At 52.5% G+C, this 22,468-nt stretch overlaps 7 protein-coding genes across 7 annotated transcripts; 2 read left to right on the forward strand and 5 right to left on the reverse strand.

Annotated features, from left to right (window-relative positions):
• Positions 1 to 3,406: 3,406 nt before the first annotated feature.
• BKA58DRAFT_406719 (uncharacterized protein) lies at positions 3,407 to 3,709 on the forward strand (the record flags this gene model as incomplete). The annotated part of the gene is made up of 1 exon (XM_046171979.1): positions 3,407 to 3,709. The coding sequence occupies one exon, from the start codon at positions 3,407 to 3,409 to the stop codon at positions 3,707 to 3,709; it is 303 nt and encodes a 100-aa protein (XP_046019887.1).
• Positions 3,710 to 3,977: 268 nt separating this feature from the next.
• Positions 3,978 to 7,536, reverse strand: BKA58DRAFT_395361 (UNC-like C-terminal-domain-containing protein). The gene has a single exon (XM_046171286.1). It carries the CDS (start codon positions 7,386 to 7,388, stop codon positions 4,161 to 4,163), a length of 3,228 nt encoding a protein of 1,075 aa, XP_046019888.1. The 5' UTR covers positions 7,389 to 7,536; the 3' UTR covers positions 3,978 to 4,160.
• Positions 7,537 to 8,158: 622 nt separating this feature from the next.
• BKA58DRAFT_326847 (kinase domain-containing protein) lies at positions 8,159 to 9,668 on the reverse strand (the record flags this gene model as incomplete). The annotated part of the gene is made up of 2 exons (XM_046168082.1): positions 8,159 to 8,290; positions 8,340 to 9,668. 2 exons carry the CDS (start codon positions 9,666 to 9,668, stop codon positions 8,159 to 8,161), a joined length of 1,461 nt encoding a protein of 486 aa, XP_046019889.1.
• A 131-nt stretch (positions 9,669 to 9,799) lies between these two features.
• On the reverse strand, positions 9,800 to 10,360 carry BKA58DRAFT_406721 (uncharacterized protein; the record flags this gene model as incomplete). The annotated part of the gene is made up of 1 exon (XM_046171980.1): positions 9,800 to 10,360. One exon carries the CDS (start codon positions 10,358 to 10,360, stop codon positions 9,800 to 9,802), a length of 561 nt encoding a protein of 186 aa, XP_046019890.1.
• Positions 10,361 to 11,345: 985 nt separating this feature from the next.
• BKA58DRAFT_73298 (uncharacterized protein) lies at positions 11,346 to 12,196 on the reverse strand. The gene has a single exon (XM_046175825.1). It carries the CDS (start codon positions 12,031 to 12,033, stop codon positions 11,584 to 11,586), a length of 450 nt encoding a protein of 149 aa, XP_046019891.1. The 5' UTR covers positions 12,034 to 12,196; the 3' UTR covers positions 11,346 to 11,583.
• Positions 12,197 to 17,654: 5,458 nt separating this feature from the next.
• On the reverse strand, positions 17,655 to 18,629 carry BKA58DRAFT_73332 (trafficking protein particle complex 1). The gene is made up of 2 exons (XM_046175826.1): positions 18,240 to 18,629; positions 17,655 to 18,180 (listed from the first exon to the last, which is right to left on the reverse strand). The coding sequence occupies exons 1-2, from the start codon at positions 18,274 to 18,276 to the stop codon at positions 17,705 to 17,707; spliced, it is 513 nt and encodes a 170-aa protein (XP_046019892.1). The 5' UTR covers positions 18,277 to 18,629; the 3' UTR covers positions 17,655 to 17,704.
• Positions 18,616 to 21,762, forward strand: BKA58DRAFT_395369 (kinase-like domain-containing protein). The gene is made up of 7 exons (XM_046171287.1): positions 18,616 to 18,917; positions 18,993 to 19,062; positions 19,117 to 19,266; positions 19,401 to 19,785; positions 19,833 to 20,245; positions 20,290 to 20,433; positions 20,509 to 21,762. The coding sequence occupies exons 1-7, from the start codon at positions 18,778 to 18,780 to the stop codon at positions 21,562 to 21,564; spliced, it is 2,358 nt and encodes a 785-aa protein (XP_046019893.1). The 5' UTR covers positions 18,616 to 18,777; the 3' UTR covers positions 21,565 to 21,762.
• Positions 21,763 to 22,468: the final 706 nt, after the last annotated feature.

The raw sequence follows: 22,468 nt of genomic DNA on the forward strand, positions 1-22,468 counted from the left end.
CCGAGGACTCGGTACCAATGAGTTTTAGCAAGGGAAAATTATGGTTGTACTGTAATTTTTAGCGTAGAGGAGGAAGTGAGCGAATGCTTGAAGTGAAGGTATGGAGGATGTTGCGCATGCAGCTCGATCTAGTACCGATGCACTGCAATCTGTAGCGTAGAAGAACAGGTGGAGGCAATGCTGAAGACCAGCCTTACGCAGCGTCTCTTGAGGCTTTTGGCGGTGCGCCGCTACAACACTACCTAGGCAATGTTGCCGCTGAACACAACGGGCATGAGAGACAACCGGAGGTCTTCCTCTTCCCTCCGACATGTATTTAATTCATCTAGAACAGGCACACGAGGTAGTGCATCACCACTATAATCCCTCGGCGGTGCCCGCCAGAATGCCTCGTGGGAGGCTGCTTAAGGCGTTAAACCAATATCCTCCTTCTCATCATCATCTTGAGGCTTTTGCACTGCAATTGCTAGCGCGCAGGAGCAGACAGACATGGCTGACCGGTGAGAAAGCTATGCCGAAAGCGAACGAACATCTAGGCAGCCAGATTCCGGGATGTTTGACCATCGTGGTTAGTAGATGCTCCTTGTCGAATCCGGCATGGATCTTGCACTGCAATCTCTAGCGTGGAAGAGCAGTTCACACGAGGCTGATCTGATATGTGGTTGGATATTGCAGTTTCAGGGAGTGGAAGACATCTAGTCAGCCGACGCATATTGCACTGCGATCTCTAGCGCGGAAGAGAGGTTGATGGGACAAAGCTGAAGGTTCAACAGCCCGCACTGCGATTCTTAGTGTGGATGAGAAGGTAGGGTAATGAGGCTGACGGGATAGATGGAGAAAAGTGGGATTAGTTTGAATCGTTTATTCAGTCGAAAATGATGTTTGGTCACTGGAAAGGTAGGACACGAAATAGAGTATACCACAGTTCCTAGGTTTTCGACCTGAGTATATCGCCGAAGGAGGCTCATAGTATTCTTAGAAACCATTCAAATATATGCAGGGTACGGATCGCAATGCTTTCGTACGGCGCAGAGGTTTGAGATGATTGCAAGAGGTGCAAATTCAACTTATCACAACCTTGTCAAACAGTGGAACGAGATGGTCAGGCAGGAGTGAATAACGACTTCAGTGGTTTCGGCCCCCATACTTTGCACTGCAATCTATAGCGCGGAAGACCTTTCGAGAGTGGGGCAGTGTGCATCAGAGAAGATGAGGCGTCCTTGGCGACTTACCTGGTTGGGTAGAACAACAGAGTGCGTCCTTGACTCAGACTGGAGCCTGGCCTTGCTTCAGATTGGTCATTGAGATGGTACTTGGGTATTGATTGGCTAGGAAACAAATCTGAACAATTGGGTGAGAGCGTCCCTGCGCTGTAATTCCCAGCGTAGACGAGCAGTTGCAGAAAGGAGTGCATGCCGCTCGTAACCCACTTTTCGCCACGTTTTTGTTCGCAGTGAATGAACGTGTGGTCAGGGCATTGGACGGCAATACGTTCGAGAGAGCTGCCTCAACATTACCTTCGAACATAAAGGTCTTTGTCATTGACAGCTGCATGTGGGGGAGGTGTGCCATATCTGTGTTCACTATTTGTTGTCACACTGCGATACCGTCGCGTAATTAAGTATCTTTCACGGATCACAATCCTTGCCTGCGTCTTGATAGTGGTATCAGTCGTAGCTGCGCTGCGATCTCCAACCTCATGAAAGACTTTGGTAGGCAGTAAAACAATGCCGAGAACCAGTCTTGTGCACCGCGGTGGCAAATATGCGGCTGTGCTGTTGGTGCACTGCAATCTCTAGCGTGGAAGAGCAGGTCGAAGCACACGTGAGAGGCTGAACCTCAGCCTTGTGCGAGGAGAAGATAAGAGAAGTATGAGCAAAGGTGCGCAGCCAGCATCTTACAGAGGTAGACTGATGATGCATGTGCTATTGGCTGAGTCGAAATACCGGCGTTACCAAGGACATTCGCATCAGTAGCCGGTCGTGGCGGTGTTAGACGCACAGCACTGCAATTCTTAACGTAGAAGATGAAGTGAGGGAGCGGCTGAGGTGTATTGGCAACGATGCGGGTACACACCACCCCCTTCGCTGCCTGCAGGTGCACTGCAATCTTTAGCGCAGAAGAGGAGGTATAGGTAAGGCTGAAGACCAGCCTTACGCAACGAGAAGGAAAACGTGGGTGCAAAACTGCATAATCGATGTTCACTGTAAGCATCCGTAGTAAGTTCGACACTTGCTTTGGGGAGTGCAATGCGGTCTGTAGCGTGGGAGGGGAGGTAAGCGAACGGCGCTGTATGAGGATGATGGGTGCTGAGCGACAGGTGTGGTGAACTCCCGTACTGCACTGCAATCTCAAGCGCAGAAGACCAGCTAGAAATAAGGCTGGGTTTCAGCCTTACACGATGGGAAGGGAGTGCGAGACTGGGCATCCAGCAGCTCGATTGGGAAGTGCACTGCAGTTTCTAGCGTGGAAGACGAGGTATGCGAGCGGTACTGTATGAGGTGGCTTTGGAGAGTGGGTGTGGGGGCCGAGTGTACCTGCCATCTCTAACGCGGAAGAGCAGGTAGACAAGGCTGGCTCTCAGCCTCATTGTGCGACGGGAAGGCAGACGTATGCATCCGAGCGACTGTCTGCACAGTCTTGGTCAGGCACCGGCGATTACAGAAGTGCACTGCGATTCCTAGCGCGAACGACCCGTTGGAGGGTCAGAAGGTTCAGACGACGAGGGCGTGTGGTAAGTATGCGGACGCCGGCGATCGACGGCTTTTCATTACTTGCCTGATTCGGTCTATATGCCAAGCAGTACTCAACAGCAACTCCTAACAACGCCAGAACCTGAGTTCAGACGTCGTTGGGGCTGGTGGTAGGTGTGTTGTGAGAGTTGCTATAATCTACAGCTGCTCAGAGCTTGCCTAATCGGGACGTGTCTGGTGCTGCGATATAGGCCCGCGGGTTCGTGAGGTTGAACCACGGCGTAGGAGGTGTGAAAGATGCTGTGATTAACGATCGCCTAAAACCGGCTTGCCGCGAACCGTTCTCGTTTTCGTCTTCCCCTTCTTTATTTAGTGTCACTAGAATCTAGATATCTTATTCGACCGAGCTTGACGACTTGGTAGGCAATATACACCTACTATCCACACCTGCCCCAAACCTTAGAACCTTCCTAATCCAGCTCTCTCCTAGACTTCTGGCTCCCCCGCTATCTGTGCTAGGGAAAACAGAAAAAGAGTCTATGATCTTCACACGAAACCTCCCAACGCAGCAAGCTTCGCACGTCTACAAACCTCTCAGACATTACCCAATTAGGAAGGTTTGGCTCAACTGTAGATTATAGCAAGGTGTCTTCGTGCTCCTGCGCGCCATCGACGCCCTGCAGGACCTTGCCGTTGCCGGCGCGAGGTTTGCCATGGCCGTGCTGGCAGCGCTGGCCGCCGTAGTAGCCACATCTGCCATGTTTGCGCCATTCGCTCAAGACGCAGCGTTCGCAAAGTTTGCCAAAGTCGCCTTGTTCGCCAAACCCGCGCGATTCGCGCTGTTCTCCCTGCCCGCCCAAGACGCGCCCGTGAAAGCTCACCGTTATCCACACTTTCCTATAACTTACCCGATTAGGAAGCATCACCATCCACCACCACCACCACCACCACCACCACCAACTCCCCCCTTTCTATTATCTCAACCGCTCGACACTATAGCAATCCAATCTCTATAGAGCTCTAAGCTCTAGATGTCGCGAATGGCTAATAAACTTAGAGTCGCGCATGTACATATAGCAGAAGTACAGGAATGCAGTCGTCGTAGGAGTGTAGGGGTGGGAGAACGGGGTGGTTGGTTGGAGGGTAGGAGTGAAACCGCAATCAACAGTTTTCCGAGAAGTTACTAGATTAGGAAGGAGTTTCATGGGAGATGGGATGGGAAATGTTTCCAAGACGTGAGACATGAGACATGTGTGATGATGTAGCATGGACATGCTCGAGATATAAGTGTGCGATGGTATGCAGTGCTATGCATATTCAATAACGACTATATACGCCACCTGAACCTCTGCTTCAAAGTGAAGCGTCGTAATCAAGACCCGTTGTCCCAATACGCCGAAGATGCAACGCCCATTCGCTCTTGTTGAAACCCAAAGACCATCGCGCACCCTTCACGTGAAAGATGCGTCACTCCCCACTCCCCCCGCCCCCGTCAAAGTTACTATGACTCCTCCTCAGCGGACTCCTCTTCTTCTTCCCCTGTCCACCGCTTGCACCCCCATTCCCAAGCCCACCTCCACCACCATGCGCGTTCCCATTGCCCCCACCCTTTTTCTTCCTCTTCTTCCCCGGACTTCCAGGCGAACGCAGCGAACCCGGCGACCCTGGACTGTCTATCGAACCTGATGAGCGCGGCGAATCCAGCGAACCCCGCGACACCAACTCTTCCACCTTCCCCCGCCCTTGTGCACTGCCATGCTGCCCCGCCTCCTCCGCCTTCAACAAATCCATAGCGCGATCCACTTCCTCCCAACTCGGTCTACTATCCCTCGTTCCGTTTGGCGTCGCAGGTCCGGACTGTGTTTCTAGGACTTGGATTCGGGCGGCTTGGTCTTCTGCGTTCGATACTGCCGACGAAGGTGTTGGAGGAATATTTTCTTTTCTATCATCGTGTTCTGGGTTGTCGTGGTTGTTGTGAAGGCCGTTTACGCGCATAGGTGGACCTGATATGTCTTCGTCTCGATGGTCGCCGTTTCTATGTATGGCGGAATGTATGGTAGGCGTTGTAGGTGTAGGCGGACTATACTCTATCTGCACCGGACTTCTCAGACCATCAGTTTCGGCATCAGACAGATTGTGTTGACCACCACCATCGCTGTCGTTGTGGTGGTCGCTGAGGTGGGCAGACGCATCGCTCTTCCACATGTTGCGGAAAGTACGGCGTTGTCGCGCCATGCCTGAGGTATCTGGTGGACTACGCGGAGGCGAAGATTCGAAGAAACTGGTGTACTTGCTGCCTAGCTGTTGCACGATTGGTACATCGGCCGTGGATCCTAGAGTACCTGATCTGACGAAGAGAACCAGACCCAGGCAGAGAAGTAGAAGGGTGGATTGCACAACGGCCATTCTCTTCTGCCAGACGAGTTCATCCGCCATTAGACTTAGACGAGTGCCTATCTCGCCGATTTCGGACTGCTGGCGCTCTTTCATGCTCTCTATCTCGATGACTGTGCTCTGCCATAGCTGATCGTACATGTTGCGGAAGCTCTTCAGCTCCAGCATGACGGTACTGTTAAGATGGTCCAAGAACTTCTCTGTCTTTGCCAGTTGCCTCTTTTCCACTTTCACAAACGCATCTCGGAGAGCGCGGGACTGTTCTTCGATATATTGTAGTGAAAGCGTGCTGTTAGCTTCGAGGTACTGGAGGCGCTTGTGTATCGACTTGAAGAATGATTCTTGCGTTGAGGGTGCAGGCGCGTTTGGCTGTGTAGACGACCCTCGTCCTTGCGATGGTGGACTTGCGACGGTGCTGTTGTTTGATGCTTTGGCTGATGGAACGCTCGAAGAGGAGCCTGTAGCGTTGGTAGTCTGTGTTGTAGCACTGTCGACTCGAGACATGGAACTCGAAGAGTTGATCGCAGAGGCGTCAGATGTAGGACTCTGAACTTGCGGAGTGGCATCTGTCGGGCTTGGCGAAGGGGCGGCGGACGATTTTGTCTCCCCGCTGGCTGTACTGTTCTCGTTCGTGATTTGTTGATCGCCTATCACCGACGAAGATGAGATAGACGTCAAGTTTGATACAGGCTGATGCTGGGGCTTATCCACCACTGGCTCTGCCATGTCTGTAGGCGACGGAGGCCTTCCATATGGCACATCGTTACGAGGCGACTCAGTCTTGACCTCCGGCGAGACATCTCGTTGAGCAACTTCGTTAGCCGCTGAGGCATCTGAACTTGTGCTGAGATCCTTTACCGCTTCGATCGGTATCTCCTCTGGCGGCAGGGGCCCACTATCCTCAGCCGCCTTCTTAACCTCAACACCCTCAGCCTCCAGATTCTCATCATCTTCGATACCCCTCGCTTCCTCCTCCTCTTGCCTGAACTGCTCCATCATCGTCGTACCATGGACACGCAAAACGCTAAGCGGACAATAGTACTCGTTGCCAAACTGAGTCAAAAACTCCACACGCAGATATCTTGCCCAGATCTGCGGCTCAGTAATGAGAAAAGGCTGAATGTCTCTCGAATTCCGTGCCTCGAACGTGCCCAGCGTGCGCCACTTTTCCATCTTCACGGGATAGCGATCTGACACGCTCACCCTGAAATGACGGAACATGGAGGAGAAGAACTCGTAGTTAGCGAGAACGATGGTGTCCACGAGAATGTCGTCACAGAGCTCTACTATGAGGAACTTGTTGTCTGCGGAACATATGTTCAGCATGTAGCTGTCCTTGTTTTCTACCAAGATGGAAGACGAGCTCTTCGCCTGCTTGTTCGTCTTCAACACGGTAGCAGCACAGTCGAATGAGGCGTAGTTGAAGCGCTCCTTGCACGTCTTGCCTGCGTCTTTGCTGAGAGCCCATGAGCTTGGTGCAACCTTGCCCTCTCCGCCAGCAGCTTTTGAAGCATCCGCGCTTTGTTTGCCATGCTGGAAGTTGTTCGCTACGTTCTCATCGTCCGGGGAGCCAAAGCCACTAAAGTCGATAGAGATCTCACCCTCGTCGCCGAGTGAGTCCAGGGCGTTGACGTTGACGGGTCGTCGCCGTGCGGCTTGGTCTGTGCCTGCTGCCCGTCCTTGTCCAACATTTTCCGGTGACTGACCGACCTTGGCCAGGTTCCTCTTCTTCCACTCGTCAAAGGAGAGGAAATTGGCGTTGTCGAATGGCGAGTCCGCCTCCAAGTCAAGCTCCGGCTCTGTGCCTGCTGTGTCGCTGCTAGATGCAGTTGAGCTTGCGCCAGTCGGATCAGCCTGGGGCGCTACTGCTGGGGTTGTGCTTTTGTCTCCTCCCGCAATGCCCTCTAGTCCTCCATCTAAACCAGGTATTGGAGTCTGTAGACCAGCTAGAGCTCCTTCCTCGGCGCCCGTGCCATTAGTCGCGCCTGCCTCGGGGGGCGCTGACCAGCTCGTCTTTGCGCATTGCTGCGGGAGTGTATGCGTGATGTAGTTTATGGTGCGGTACGGACACGTGCTTTGACTCTTGGTGTATCTCCGAACGGACGACGGTGAAGGCGACGACGAGGATGTGGGCGAAGGCGCGGGGGTAGAGGTATGCTGCGTCGTGGCACCTGAGTGTGCAGTAGCGCTCGATTCAACGGTAGGCGCCTCATTCGCTGCCTCAGCGAGGGTGGACGCGGGTGCGCTGCATAGCAGCAGGAAGAGAGCCCAATTACGGAGCGGAGTGCCAGTCGTGAGCATTGCTTGGTTGCATTTCTTCGAGCCGCCCAGTGAAGTCAAGGAGGAACATGGGGTAGGCCAGGAGGAGCTGGGGTTGCAGGCGCGGCGTGAACAGGCGTTCGCATTCGTCAAGACACGTTTGATTGTTTCACCGCTTGCCTAGTGAATGGCTGCGGCGCCTCCAACCTTGGAATGTTTAAGCGATGACGTTGCCAAGAGATAGAGATGTCCGCCATACTTGACTCACGTCCAATGCATGTGATCTGAAATGTTTGCATTCTGCAAGACACTTCTGCATGTCATGTTCTAAGTTGCTCGGATGTGTAAATTCATGGTAGACATATGCAGGGTCATATCTGATAGCGTGGCACGCGGCACGCTCATATACAAATGCGTGCTGTTCGTATAGAAATTCATAACGGGCTGCTCTACCCTATGCAACCGTGATACAAGCCGCCAGTATCCATTAACAAGCGAGCGAAGGTCTACACCCAAACCGTACATTCCGCCACCATCGCTCTTCAACGTCGTACGCCATCATCTAGTACTCGTGTGTATCGTTATGGTGATCCGTTGATGCCGAGAGGAGAAAACGCCATACGAGAGTGCAACAAGCTGCCGATGCCCAAAATCTCGCTATGCTGTGGCATCGGGCGTAAAGGGGGTATGTCCAAAATAAGAAATCCAAGTCAAGAAACGAACGCAAACATCCAGACAAATGGCTCAAGATCCGTGTCGTGTGAGCGAGGACGAAGGCTAAGAATATGGAGGTCCAGCCGTAATCAAGTGGCCTAGAAGCCTTCGTTGCCTGCACGGCAGACCTTGGCCTCGGAGACCCATTCAGAAGCAAGCACTTGGTGTGCAGTCAGGCGGCGGGCAGGTATGGGATCGAGGATTGAGTAGATGACGTTACGACATTGTCGCTGGGGAGTTGTTAGCATAATTCCAAGAATGATATAGGCTGAGACTCACTCTTCGCAAAACCTCAATGGGTCGATAACCCTCCTCCTCTTTCCGGTCCTCGAGGTAGCGGTCGAAGAACTCGTCTTCGCCCTTTTGAGCCACACGCCAGAGGTGGCGCCCGGTCCTCATGGCCATGTAGATGATGCCGCAAGCCCACACATCGACAGCACGGGGATCGAACTCCTTGTCCACGTACTCCTCGGGTGCAATGTAGGGAGCTGAGCCACAGAGACCAGCCGTCATGTGTGCCTCCTTCTCCCAGGCCATACGGAAGCATTCGCCATTGCCAAAGTCTGTGATTTTGATCGACCCGTGTGTGGTGAGGAGCAAGTTCTCAGGCTTCAGATCCCGATGTGCGACGCCCATTTCGTGCATGTACTCCACGCCGCGCATCAGCTGCTTGAAGAAGCAGTCTGCCTCGGCCACCTCGAGCTGGCCAGCTGCGAGGACGAGTGTGTACAAATCACCTCCAGAGCAGTACTCCATGACCTCGCAGTATGTGCCCTTTTCGTCCTGGAGTAGGTCGAGCGTGGTAATGACGTTGGGATGTTGCATCGAAGAGGATATGCAGAATTCGGACGTGAGACGCTTCTGGTACCGCTTGGCCGACTCGCCGGGTCTTTGCTTGAACTCCTTGACGGCGTAGAGCTGCTCTCGTTTCGAGTCCTTGGGGTCCTGCTTGTGTGCGACACGGACGATACCAAAGGCACCGCGTCCGACGACCTCCTGGCACTTGCCGTACTTCTGGACCAGCGTCTGCGGGAGAGCGTTGACGGCGTTCTTCTGCTCGGCAAGCTTCTCCTTCTCGTTGCGCATGACGTCGACCCAATTTGACATGAGACTGAGCGGCTGGTCCTCGGCGTTGTCGCCCTTCTTCTTGCCGAGCATCAGGCTCTGGAACATGTCGGAAAGCTTCTCCTGGCGCTTGGCGGCCTTGAGGACATGCTCGTGGGAGCCGTCGTCGTTGAGCCAGAAGCGCTTGTAGGGAGCGCCGGGCCCCTCCTTCCTCGTGACGGAGCCCTGGCGCGCAGGCGGGGGGCGGCCGTTGGGCGAGGTGCCGTTGGTGGCCTTGACGTCGCCATTCTTGTCCATGTGGGCGGTCTTTATGCCCATCATGCTGCTGAGGCGCGACGTCATGGTGGGCTTCTTGGGCTTGAGCAGCGCTTCGGCGGCGGCTTGCACGCTGCTGGCGCCAGATTGGTGGACGACGGGCTGGGGGAGGACGACGTTGGTGTCGGGCTGCGAGTGGACTGAAGAGGCCGTCGAGGCGGAGGCGGACGGCGAGCCCGTGGATTTGAGCGCTGTGCTGGGTGGGTTGTTGGTCGTGGGAGCCGCCATATTCCTTGCTTTTCGTCTCTCGCTGGCCGGCGCGGCTAGGATGTGGTGTGGGTCTTTTCTATGGAGAATATGGGTTCGGAGACGCAGGTGTCTCGCGGGCAAGAAGCCCAGGTGCTGTTATTGCACGGCGGTCAAAACGGCGTATCTGCGTCGGCGGGTGGTGGTGGAGATGAGGTTCGGAAGGCGCGCGTGGGGCGATTTGTAGTGCAGAAACACGGTGACTGTGAAGGACTCGTCGCCAGGCGCAAACGGGCAGGTCGGGCAGGCGCGCGCAGTGTGGAAGGCGTGGGCGGGCTGACAAACGCCGTCGCGGTGAGGTCTGGGGCGGCTTCAAATTGCTTCCCACCACGGGGTCCGGGAGCCACAGCAGAGTGGCTGTGCACGCGTGCCGAGCAAATGCGGATCAGCGGCAGATGATGTCGAAGGCTGGGCGAGGGCTGCGTGGCCGGTATCCGCGATGGGCAGCACAACAGCGAGCTGGGCGGGCTTGGGGACGACGAATCTCGGAATCTCTTCACGAGGCCGGCACGTCTAATATTCAGGTGTGCGAGGGGTAATCCATGGGTCAGTGTGCACTGCCTCGAAGCCGTGTACGTCTTGACGCAACAGGCCTGGCTTGCGCGATTTTCATCTTCTTCATGTACGCCAGTCGTCGCAGTTGACCGCTGCAATCTCACAAGTGTGCGGGCCATCGGCGAAGAAGCCTTGTCCTAGCAATGACAAGAAACGGCACATGCTTAGCTGTCTTTGTTTGTGACTCTGCTATATACTGCTGCTTCAATAACAATAAAGCGCACTCATACCTTGAATAGCCATGAGCTCATCCAGTGGAGCGTTGCCAGCTTGCCTTCCACTCTTCGCTGACGTATGGCTACCATCAATTTCGTCCTGAGACATATTCCCAATCCGGAGCATGACATCTTCCCACTACCATCTGACTGGTTTCTGCTGTCCACCAAGCACTGTGACGCACCATCATGGCCCCTTTCGTGATCCCGTTTGTCACCATCTCCTCCATTCCCGAGGTCCGCCGAAACATGCGCCGGCAAATACTATCGTCGAGCCCAAGCTAATTCCATCAAGCGCTGCTGCACCTCGGTCGTGTCCCGCACAGCTTCACAAATGCTTGGTAAGCCACTCTTGACACTGGTCAACGAGGGGAGGCCATCTCATGTAGCGATTTTCAAAGACCGCGCAAGATACAAGGCCTGGAAACCTTTGTTTACATCTCATCGTCTATTATTTGCAGTTCCGCGATACACAAGGAGAGGGGCACTTCCTCAAACCTTGTGCCCCGCATTGCAGCCATGCAGCAACCTGAGATGGCGCCCCTCATCGTCTCCTCCCCACCACTCCCAATCCACTTCACCATGCACACCGCAACTCGCTACACCAGCCCCATGCATCACAACACTCCTGGTATCCCGTTCTAGCCACTAACAAATACCGCAGCTGCCATTCCAAGTCAAAGGGCAAGCTGTCGTGCAGCAACCTCGCTGCATCCTGCAAGCCATTATGCACCAACGGCTACAGCTGCTCCATCCTCGCACTGACCTCTTATTGCCCTCTACGACGGAAGGAACCATTCACTCGGATCTACACAATACAAGGTTACATCTAGCCAGAACCCTTCTTATTGGTCGCGGCGTATGCTCTGGAGTCGTCTGAACTGCCTTTCTTAGAGGCGACGCTACGCGGATTACCGCGCACTCGTCATTTCTCTGCCGTAATCTTGGGCTGCGGTTGGCATGCGCGTGATCGACTTCGTAACGTGTCTTGTTGTTCCTTCGCCCTGCAGTCTCAGGCACACTGCTCGGAACAATAATGCGCTCAAATCGACCTTCGTGGCAATGATCGGGCCAAGCTCTTCGCCCCATGCTGAGCGCTCAACGGTCAGCAAGCACCAGTTGGCACTTCACCCGCTGCCGTCACGTAACACACGACCAGGCTCCTCTGTGGATTGACTCGGCCCGGGTAAGCGGGCGATTTGCAGTCGCGTTCCTGACTTGGTGCGCGACTTGAAACGACATCTGCTGCTCGTGGCGGCTGGACTCGTGGTGATTGGTTCGTTGACTCTAGGGATAGACTTCACACACGCGACGCAAGTACCCGCACGTTCGTTAGATGCTGGTTCATCACACTGACCGCGATTTACGCGAATTTCGGATCCGGCTGCACGGGTAGTGCCTGACATAGGGCCGGTACCTCGAGAGGGATGGATTGCTCCACGTGCCGTGGCTGATGGTAGACACAACGACCACGTTTGAAAGAAAGCGATCGACAATAATGGAGGTCGGTGAAGAAGCAAACAACACAGCTTTTGGCATATCCTCATCGTCTTCCACGCTTTCATTGCAGCTTTCATCAGGCAAGCTCTATGGCGTACTTCGGCGACCTCTAATGGTATCCCAATCTGACGAGCAGCATGAACAAGCGTCTATAGGCGTCGATCAAATGCGGCGAATTTATGCTATCGTCCTTATACGTACGGCTATTGCAAAAAAAAAAGCAACCACTCCATTGGATTGCAATGAAGTTTGCCCTCGTGACAGCAAAAGTTCCATCTTTCGCATCGTTCAAGTTCTTTGACTAACTTCAAAAGAGCTGAAGGAAGCACCATGGGCAGTCACTACCCTTCCGGCGTCATCCAGCACAGCGATACTCTACACAGAGCCATTTACATGTATCAGTCATGGACGACGATTCTCGCGCTTCTACAGCTTCTGGGCTAGCGTACAATCTCGTAGATATAAAACCTTGCGTCCTCGGCTCCATACATCTTCCAAATCCTTCTCTCAGCCGTCGAGAACTTCAAACACGAAATGGACAAAGCCATGTCTTTCGCCGCCCGCGAGTTTCACAATTTGTTTATTTCCTCCAAAAGATCTACCTGGTCCGCCCGATGTCTTTTCTGCCTCGAAAATTTGCGAAGGAGTTCGTGATGAGCAGTTCGCGTACTGCGTGACTTAAATTCTATCATTGCAGAACCCTGTATCCTCCAAACCGATGCTATATGTTGGCCATCCCATGTCTTTCCCTGGTTGAGAACCTTCACAGCCCTGGCTTCAGAATAAAAGATGTTGGCCGCTATCCATGGTCGTCTGGAAATACGGAAAGACTGAGAACATGACCCGCTCTCGCTCGTCTCGCGGCATATAAACCTACCGCTTGGGCGCATACTCCTCATCAATACTTACTTCTCCAATTACCAAAACAAACATCCGTGTTTATGATGTCTGCCTTCTCCAAAACAAAAACATTGATGGCAAATGTCTGTGGTTCCAACAAACTGCAAGGCAAAATAGATGTCGCTTTCACCTCCAAACAAGCGATTCAGGAAATACATGGGTTGCTCCTAACATCCCACGACATACGTCGATACTCTGCGTGGGGAAGCATTGCTTCTTATCATCACACACTTTACTCTCTACCAAAAGTTAGATTCTCTCGCCGTATGTCGGTACCCGCAGAAGAACCGTACGATTCCAGCGATGTAATTCCCTCTTTCCAAAAGATTCCTGCTCGGGGATCATGGGTCGCCTTTCCGCTCTTCTAACTCATATAAATACGCCGCACTTGCAGACCACTTCTCCTTGACACCTCTCTTTTCGACAGTTCCACCAAAAACGACTACAAATTGCGCGAATGACTGCGCCTATACAAAACTGCGAATATGGAGTACATGTTCTCCAGTCTTCCAACCCCTTTAGAGATAAACGCCGTGAACCTCTCACCCGAGATCGTGATCAATCTACAAGTACGATCTCACCACTCTACATTCTGTGTCAAACCATGGACACACATCCCGTCTTTCTTCAGGATAGGGATAAGAGGATCACATGTGTGCATCTTTCCAAGATTGTATACGTCATGAATATGTGGTGAAACGCCATCATGAGCGCTTCTCCCGGGGGTATGAACTCGATCTGAAAGCCTTTTTGTTAGTTTCAAACCAGAAACATGGCTCGACTATGGAGAAGCCCTCGACACGGCCGGGCTCTCGGCTATATATACCAGCCATTTCCTCACTTCTTCCACCTACACTGTACATTCTACTTGTCCTTGAAGGCATTCCTAAAAGACATCTCCCATCATGATATGGCTGTTCCCGGTCTTCTCAATTGCTCTGAAGTACCTTGCCATGCAGATAACCCCAAATTCCTAGCGAAAGATATTATGAAAAAGACCGGAATAGTACCAAAACTTCCATGAAACTCTACGAAAGACCCGGCAAACACGAGCAAAAAGGTATTCATCTACTTGCCATCATCGTTGAGGCGGCCTCACCAGTGTATATAAACCACGACCGCCGACCTTGTCCTTCTCTTTCAATCACCCACTTCCTTCAGTTTTGTCAAAAACGCCGGCTCCTCAAGACATGGTGCGCTTTACTTCCGAAAAACGCATGCCCAAGATGCTATGCGCGTCCAAAAACTGAATTGGATAGATGGCATGAATACGCGCACCCTTCTCCTGGAATATGCAAATCTTCTTGGGCTTCGATGCATTAGTAAAATATTATGGCAACGACACCATGAGTACTCGTGCCTCCGTCGCTGCTTGTGTACATAAACCGCGGTCTACTACCTGCCTACCCCCTTCTTTGCTCCAACCCACTACACCCAAGACATCTGCTAATAAAAACAAATTCTTTCCTTTAATGGCTCTGCGGTTCTTCGAAACAGTTCCTTGAGAATGGGATGACGTAGACCTGTAAGTCCCTGCTTTGAAAAAGACACACTACGCGTTGATGTCGCTGGAAACTCCCAAAAGCTGCGCAGAATCTACGAAGTGTTGAAAGTGTGTTAATTGGCTTACATGAGCGGTGTTCTTCTTGTCCTCGCCGGCGTATATAAACCACAACCCACACCCTGTCTTCCTGCTCCGAAACATTCCTTCACGGGCATCAGAAGAGAGATGGTCAGTGGTGATGGCCGTTTCTCGATCTCTGAAAACTCAACCAGGCTGTTGATATGTTGAGAACCAGAAAAGATGAGATCACGACTTCATGAGAAAGAGAGGGCTTCCGCTGGTATACTCAGACCGCAACGAAAAGCTCGAGATGTGCAGAAACTCCACATCTGCTACAACTCATGTGCTCGTCGTCTTTCCCCCGCCAAACTTATAATGCGCGAGCTGCGAGCATTCTTCTTTCCTAGCCCTCTCTCTGCAGAACTAGAAGATCGAGGACCTGTTTTCATGTCTGCTTTGTTCATTCTGCTTTCCTGAAAATACAATATTAGAAAGCCATGAAGACAGTCTAAAAACCATGTTTGCCATGTCCATGAGCAGACCGAACTCTGGCTTGTCAGCTCGAAACGTTCCAGCCGACGACGATGTATGAAAAAGCGAAACGAGAATGCGGGATGAGCACGGCGGGACCTTTCGCTGCACGTGCATATAAACCCCTCAATACGATCTTATCACTTTTTCTCTACACTCCTTCTTACGAGATACCAAAAACCAAAATTTGGTGTGCTCCCATTGATGGCTGCTTTCTCCCTGCCAGCCTGTTAGTTACTGAGTTTTGGCAATCATTAATATCTGAGTACGAACCACTTATGGGCGAGACTGACGTCTTGCTCAAAGTCTTAAAAAGCATACCTGTGTCGTAGTGTGCAGAAAACACTACAATCCTTTGGGATAGCTCAACACACCTTGTGCATACAAATTACAGCTTCTGAACCCTCTTCTGCTCCATGTCTCTCCTTCTCAAATACCAAAAACCAAACCACGACTACGATATGTTAGTCCTTTTCTCCTCGCCGAAAGATACTGGTTAAGATTGTCACAACGAGCGCCAAAACACGACAGGAAACATTTTCATGAGCAGGAACGCTCTTTCGCCTGAGATTCTGGAAGGGAGAGATGATGGTTTCGATTTCTAGAGGCTAGCGTTGCTATCGGTGATGGTGCCACGCATCTCGTGCATAAAACGATCACTCCTGGCTTCTCTTTTCCTCTACACTTCTTCTTCCTAGAATCCAAAATACTAAGCATTCGACAAATGTCTATTCTCTCCTCTCAAAAAAAGGGCATGGGGCCGGCTGTATGACGAGCGGCCCAGCATAAAAGAAGTGATCACACAGACAAGAACGCCCTGTCGCTTGCAGGTCCAAAAAGTCGAAATGCCAGATTCTATGTGGAGAGTCTAAAGTTGTTCGCGGCGATGGATATGATGCCATTCGCGTGTAAAACACAAGGTCTGCGGCGCTTCTTGTTCTTCTCATTATCATTCGCATTTCTCACTGCGCTATTCCAAAACGCACACCATCGGTTGATATAGTTGTGTCCTTCTCTTCCAAAAAGTCGCCCCAGTTCACTATGACCGAACCCCAAATCCAGTGGACGATCGGCCCATAAGCGAGACCGAGCTTCCGGTCGACAACAGTCGCGAATCCAAAACGACCAATGCAATTCACGATGTGCTGAAACGACTATCAAGACTACCTATGGTTATCAAGGGGCTTCGAGCTCTTTTTGTATATATATACCGTCCTGGAGCGTGACTTCCTCTTTCCACAACTTCCTGTACTTCCCCCGCCAAGATTCCAAAACACATGAAGAAAAGCGTAATGGCTGTGTACTCCTCTTCCTGCCCCAGAATGACAACACCAAGATCTATGGTCAGCATCCGAAACATAACCATGAGAGCCGAATGCATGAGGTGGACCACTGGTTCCAAACTACCGAAACGAATGACCAAGCAATGAATGTGCGAACCAAAAGAACAAGAAAACTTGGCCATGACCACTAAGCAGTGACGCACCTGTTGCGTATATAAACTCTACCAAGTCGCCTACTTCTTCATTTCACCTATCCTCACTTCTTTCCGGTATTTGCCAAGATCATGGAGAACAAAATAGATGACTGTGTCCGTCTCTCAAAACAAACATGCGATGGTATTATGATCGGCACTTGGAATTCAAGCCAACCGTGGGTATGAATGAGATCGACCTCTTCTTCTCCACGTCTCCAAACATACACAGCCAATCGCCATGCGGAATGAAAGTCTCTCACCTGCATCTACACAGGCACTGAGTGGGTCTGTGCTGAGCATGCACATAGAGTCCGATTGCAACTCTTCTATCTTACCACACTTGTCTGTACTTCTTTCCTGCGATTACCCAAACCTTGGTCGAAAAAGCCCATGGCTGTGCCCGTCTTCCAAAACACAATAGTGATGGACACATGATCGGCACCCGAACCGTATTTGCAACATTGACATCGGTCCCACCACCTAGAAACACTACTCCACGTTCCTACGCGGACTTTAAAAGCGACACACAGCCTGACATGAGCACCTCGTGGGTGCCTGGCAGGTGTATATAAACACCCTCCTGCCACTCATCTTCTTCTCTCACATTCCACCCTTCTCCCTTTGAGACTCCAAAAGGAGAAGCTGGGCTATCCATGGCTGTTCTCCTCTCTTTCTTCCTTCAAAAACCACCAGGGGATTATCATGACGACCTGGGCAGACAAAGAGACCCCCACCATTTACACTACCGTAAACTCAGTCCTACGTCAGCTTCAGAACGCGCACACCGAGATCTCATGAAGTGAGCTTCAGAGTACATGTAAAATAGTATATTTGCTTATGATTCTGCTATGCCATGTGTCTACACCCCGCTGCCACATCGCGGCGGAGGACACGCCTGTTGAAGCTAAGCTCATAGAGCTGTGTAGATAGCGTCATGTAGTCTAGCCTTGGTGTGAGGCTGTGTACATGAATGTGGGGCGAGGAGCGTCTGGGTTGCATGGTTGCTCGGCCGCTCCCGGTGTGCTCGAAGCTTGTATGTATGTCGGTCGTCTGTTCGTTCAGTCGATTGCTATGTGAAGACCGCAGAGCTCTTTTGTGGATTGCTTGCGTGGAGACGTTCTCGCGTGCTCGCGTGAGGGATGGCCGTTGTTCAGGGTTCTATAGCTATATTGTCTGAACACGCTTGGCGGCCTTCTTAGACCCTCGATGCGCTGTGTGCCATCACTTTGTACCCGAAGCTGCTCTTGCTATTGTCTGTCCAATTGAGGGATCGTGTTCATACTGGCAATACGGCTGTGATAAAGGCCTCCAGCCCCCGCTCGAACAGCTCATTCGCAACGCCAATGCCGCCCGGGTGCTCCGTCGGCGCAAGCGGATTCTTGACCACATACTCTACATACAGATTCGCCCAGATCTGATGTAAATACTGTCTTAGGTTGATAACCTTTGTATCCGTGAGCATGACAAACTTCATGCGCGTGGGCGTCTCGTAGTAATGTAGCTTGTACTCGCCGGTGCGATACGAAAGGAACGTGTCGTCGGCACCACCCAGCTTGGTGACGAGGTTGCGGAGGGAGAAGACAAGGCCAAAGACGAGCTTCTCGTCATCGGAGTGCGACATGCCCTTGCGGACGGCAGCAACCACGTCGCCATTGCTCGCGATGGAGGCGCCAGACGGCGGGCGGGGGGCAGCTTTGGACGAGGACGAGGTTGGGCGGGCGGGTGTCCAGCGGCGCGAGTAGATGCACTCGGCTGCACGTGCGGTCAGCGCGTGTGCAAAGCGGTGATCACAACTTGACATGACGACTTACTGTGCCGATCGAAGATGTAGAAGCTGTAGAGGACCATTGCGGGAAGATGACGTCGGTGAAGGTGTGCGACAATGGGGCGAGGTTATCGGTATGCAAGGTGGTAAGCTTGGTGGTGTTGGAGATAGGGAAGCGCCCTGTGCGGGTTTGGTCACCGATGCCAATTGCACGTCGCGATACGGCAGGCCAAGGTGAGGAAGCGAGTTGGAGCTGTGTATACGCAATTCACTAGCCGAGTGGGTAACGGAGAGAGCCTAGACGGTGGAGACGGCGTGCGCCAAGTGCACTGGGTGGATGGGGGTGATGTGATTGCCCGTTAACGGGTGAGGCTGAAAGAAATGTCAGGAAAGGCCCCCTCTCCGCTGCATCGCTCCCCTCTCTAGTTGGGCCCCATAGCAAAAGACATCCTGGGCTGTCGGAACGTCGTAGTCCAGCGCCCCGAACTTCCCCATATTATTTCTCCCTAGCTATCTCCTAGGCCCGTGTCCATCTTATCAACTACGTACTTAGCATCTGCCGTGCCCTCGACTGCGAGGTAGTTATGTCACAACCACCCACGCCCACGCCCACACCACCACCCAAGCGCCCATCCGAGTCCGACCTGCGCATCTACACGTCGCAACCCTCCCTAGAAGTCCCAGCTGTCAGCGAGGCCGGACGACCGCCCCCCGTCAAGTTTATGTGCGTGTTGCCCGGGGATATGCCATGGCTACCCCGCGGAGGTGCTGGTCCTGGCCGGAGCTGATGCTAGACAAGGTCAACACCCGCATACCAAAGCCCGTTACGACACCACAAGCGCGCCGCTTCCTCGACGAGACGTGTCAAGGTGCGACCCAATTCATCAAGAAGCTGCGACCCTGAGTTACATCTGACAGTACAGGAAACATTCAATGCGCGCTCCGAGTACAGCAACAGCGAAGATGACGGCAGCGCCCAACACCGCATCAACCAGTACCTAGTCAAGCAGGAGATTGGCCGCGGCTCCTTTGGCGCCGTTCATCTCGCTGTCGACCAGTATGGCCAAGAATATGTGAGGATACCAGCTCTCTCGACATCATCTCCACCGGAAAGAGAAGGCACCACCCGGGCGCATGCCCCCAACAAGACGATGCGGGTTCCCTTCGAGGTACAGGCATTGGCTCTCGCTGACGCATCAACGCGCAGGCTGTTAAGGAATTCTCCAAATCCCGACTCCGGAAACGCGCTCAGTCCAATCTCCTGCGCCGACCGACCGCTGCGAAACGAATGCGCGCCCTCCCTGCTGGTATAGGCTTCAATTCACCCCTGCACCGGCATTCCGTCACCGAAGAGAACAATGCTTTCGAGCTGATCAAGGAAGAGATTGCTATCATGAAGAAGCTGCACCACCCGAACCTGGTCACGTTAATCGAGGTGCTGGACGACCCAGAGGAAGACTCGCTGTACATGGTCATGGAGATGTGCAAGAAGGGCGTTGTCATGCAAGTTGGGCTCGAGGAGCGCGCCGACCCCTACAGCGAAGAGCAGTGTCGGTGTTGGTTCAGAGACATGATACTGGGTCTCGAGTACCGTACGTGAGTGTTAGGCTAATCGTGAGCTGATGCTAACATGCGCCAGTTCACGCCCAGGGTATTATCCACCGAGACATCAAGCCCGACAACTGCCTAATCACCGAAGAGGACGTACTGAAGATTGTCGATTTCGGCGTATCAGAGATGTTCGACAAGGAAGGCGAAATGAAGACGGCCAAGTCAGCAGGTTCGCCAGCTTTCATGCCGCCGGAGCTGTGCGTTGCCAAACATGGCCATGTCTCTGGAAGAGCCGCCGACATATGGTCGATGGGCTGCACATTGTATTGTCTTCTTTTCGGTCGTATACCATTCGAAAAGCACGGTATGATCGAGCTCTACCAATCAATACGGATGGACCCGTTGGAGTTTGAGAGCGAATGCAACCCCGAACTGAAGGATCTTCTGGTGAGGCTCATGGACAAAGATCCCAAGAAGAGAATAACCATGGAAGAGATCAGAGTGAGTTGGCTGCTCGAAGTCATCGTGCAAGACTGACTTTCCAGGAACACCCGTGGGTCACGCGACAAGGGAGCGATCCTTTATTAGCAAAGTCGGAGAATGTTGCCATCATCATTGATCCGCCTACTGATGAGGAAGTCAATGCTGCCATCACAGGCAACATGGGTCACTTGGTAACAGTGGTAAGTGCACGTCTTCCCTATCGCATGCGAAAGCATTGGTATCAGAGTATCGTAGTTACCCTTGTGCTAACAAATGTTCAGGTACGGGCAGTGAAGCGCTTCAAGCAGCTACTGTTCAGACGGCGACCGGACCGCATAGAGAGTATACTGGGTAGTGCCTCGCGAATCGTTCAGCCTCCCATGTCCATGCGACCATCAGCACTACGCAAGTCAAAATCACAAGACACACACGATCGCCGACCAGTGGAGAGCGCACTTTCCTCAGAGGGTGTACATCATCAGATCAAAATCGACGACAAGGGTCAGAGATTCCCCCATAACATGGACGACATGGCATACACCAAACCTGGTCTCCGACCTGAAGCAGCAGGGAAACGTTCCGCCAGCAAAGGACCTATCTCTAGCAGTCCAACGACACAGTCAAGCCCAGGTCTCAGCGAAGCCAAGATAATCCACGAGAACATGTCAATCAGACCCGGGCCCATACACTCCATCTCAACCCCCACCGGCATCGCCCCATCATCATCAGCGCCAACCACACCCCTAGGAAAAGGCCACGCGCACAACCCTCTAGAAGACACACTCTTCCTCAACATCGGCACAGGCGAGGACTTCCTCCCCGAACCCGACGACGGCTGCATCGTCTCGGAATCCCCCTCCAACGTCGACATCAACGTCTACGAAACCGCCTACGAAGAAGAAGTCCAACGCATCATCGCCCAACGCCGCGAACAATTCGCTGCCGCCGCCTCCGCCGCCGCCCGCCGCCCCACCCTGTACCTAACGCGCCGCGTCGAAAACGTCAAATCCATCCGCGACAGCGACGCCATCTTCGACGAAGGCCAGGACTTGAGGCAAAATATCAAAGTCAGTCTTAAGTCTTTTGTTACCAAGACTAAAGAGGATATCGAGGCCAGAGGTGAATTGCAGAAGATTCAAGATGGGAAAGAGGGCAAGCTTAGTAGGACTATGCGGAATGTACGCGAGGCTAAGAGGCTTGTGGAGGAGGCGAGGGAGCGGGTTAAGACTGAGGAGAGGGATCGCGAGAGGGAGAGGAGTCGGAGTGCAACGCCGGTGCTCAGGACTAATAGTTCGGCTAGTGTGCTTAGTCGGAGTGGGACGCCTGTGGGGAGTTGAGAGGATGATGGAGAGAGGGTGGATGAGGATGGTAGTGTGATGATGATGTGTAATCTTGATTGTAGAGGCATGAAGGTGTTTTCAAAGGCGTTGATGTATACATAAAGGGTTTTCTGTTGTTTTTCACTTGGGGAGATGGGCCTGGTGCTCGAGATATTCGTACTGATACTTGAAGGAATGGATTTGTTGGACTGAGGATGTGAAGAGTAGAAAGTGACGTCGTGAGAAGTCTTCCATTCATCATCGCCGGAGACATCATATGCTGCATGATCTTACGCAATGGTCATGTCGTTGGTACCGATTGCGGGAGTTGTACGTTGTTAGTAACTCATCGTCAGTGGTTCGCCGGGTTGAAGCGGAAGCTAGACGATGTATGAGTGAACAATATGGTGTTGTGGGATAGTCGAAAGCGCCGGTGACGTTGATGGTGTCCGTGATATTGATGTCCTTGATTGATCGTCAATTTCCTTAATCGGTCGTGGGGCAGCGTTGATATCAGTGTGTCGTTGATGGATCGTAACTTTTCTTGTTTGATCGTGAGATGTCCTTGATTATCGTGGATAGCGTTGGTGACGGTGACATCGTGAACAAAGTCTAGGAACTTGCCATGATATCTTCGCGTTCTTAGGTCTGTAAGCATTTAGCGCTGTTACGCCGGTCTGCTAACTATACGTGGAATCATGCTGGAGCTCTGAGCCATTTTTCTAAATGCTTATACTTGATTGACGTTGAATGCACTTTGAGGTATAAAGAAAAGACAGTGACGTCGTGCAAAGGGTCTAGGAACTTGCCATGGTATCTTCAACTCTCTAAGCTTTTAGCTTTGAGTACGCCGGTCCACTAACGACAGCTGGGATGCATGTCACCCTCAGACTCGGCACCTTAGGTTCGGCGCCTTAGACTC

Source organism: Alternaria rosae, assembly GCF_020736505.1.
Source record: "Alternaria rosae strain MPI-PUGE-AT-0040 chromosome Unknown BKA58scaffold_15, whole genome shotgun sequence".
Lineage (NCBI taxonomy): Eukaryota > Fungi > Ascomycota > Dothideomycetes > Pleosporales > Pleosporaceae > Alternaria > Alternaria rosae.

Coding starts and splice junctions, on each gene's coding strand:
- BKA58DRAFT_395361 (XM_046171286.1), bottom strand. CDS start 7,388: ATGCTCACGACTGGCACTCCGCTCCGTAATTGGGCTCTCTTCCTGCTG.
- BKA58DRAFT_73332 (XM_046175826.1), bottom strand. CDS start 18,276: ATGGTCCTCTACAGCTTCTACATCTTCGATCGGCACA. Junction 18,181..18,239: donor CTACATCTTCGATCGGCACA/GTAAGTCGTCAT, acceptor CCGCACGTGCAG/CCGAGTGCATCTACTCGCGC.
- BKA58DRAFT_73298 (XM_046175825.1), bottom strand. CDS start 12,033: ATGAAAGCTGCAATGAAAGCGTGGAAGACGATGAGGATATGCCAAAAG.
- BKA58DRAFT_395369 (XM_046171287.1), top strand. CDS start 18,778: ATGTCACAACCACCCACGCCCACGCCCACACCACCACCCAAGCGCCCA. Junction 18,918..18,992: donor CCGCCCCCCGTCAAGTTTAT/GTGCGTGTTGCC, acceptor ATGCTAGACAAG/GTCAACACCCGCATACCAAA. Junction 19,786..19,832: donor GATACTGGGTCTCGAGTACC/GTACGTGAGTGT, acceptor AACATGCGCCAG/TTCACGCCCAGGGTATTATC.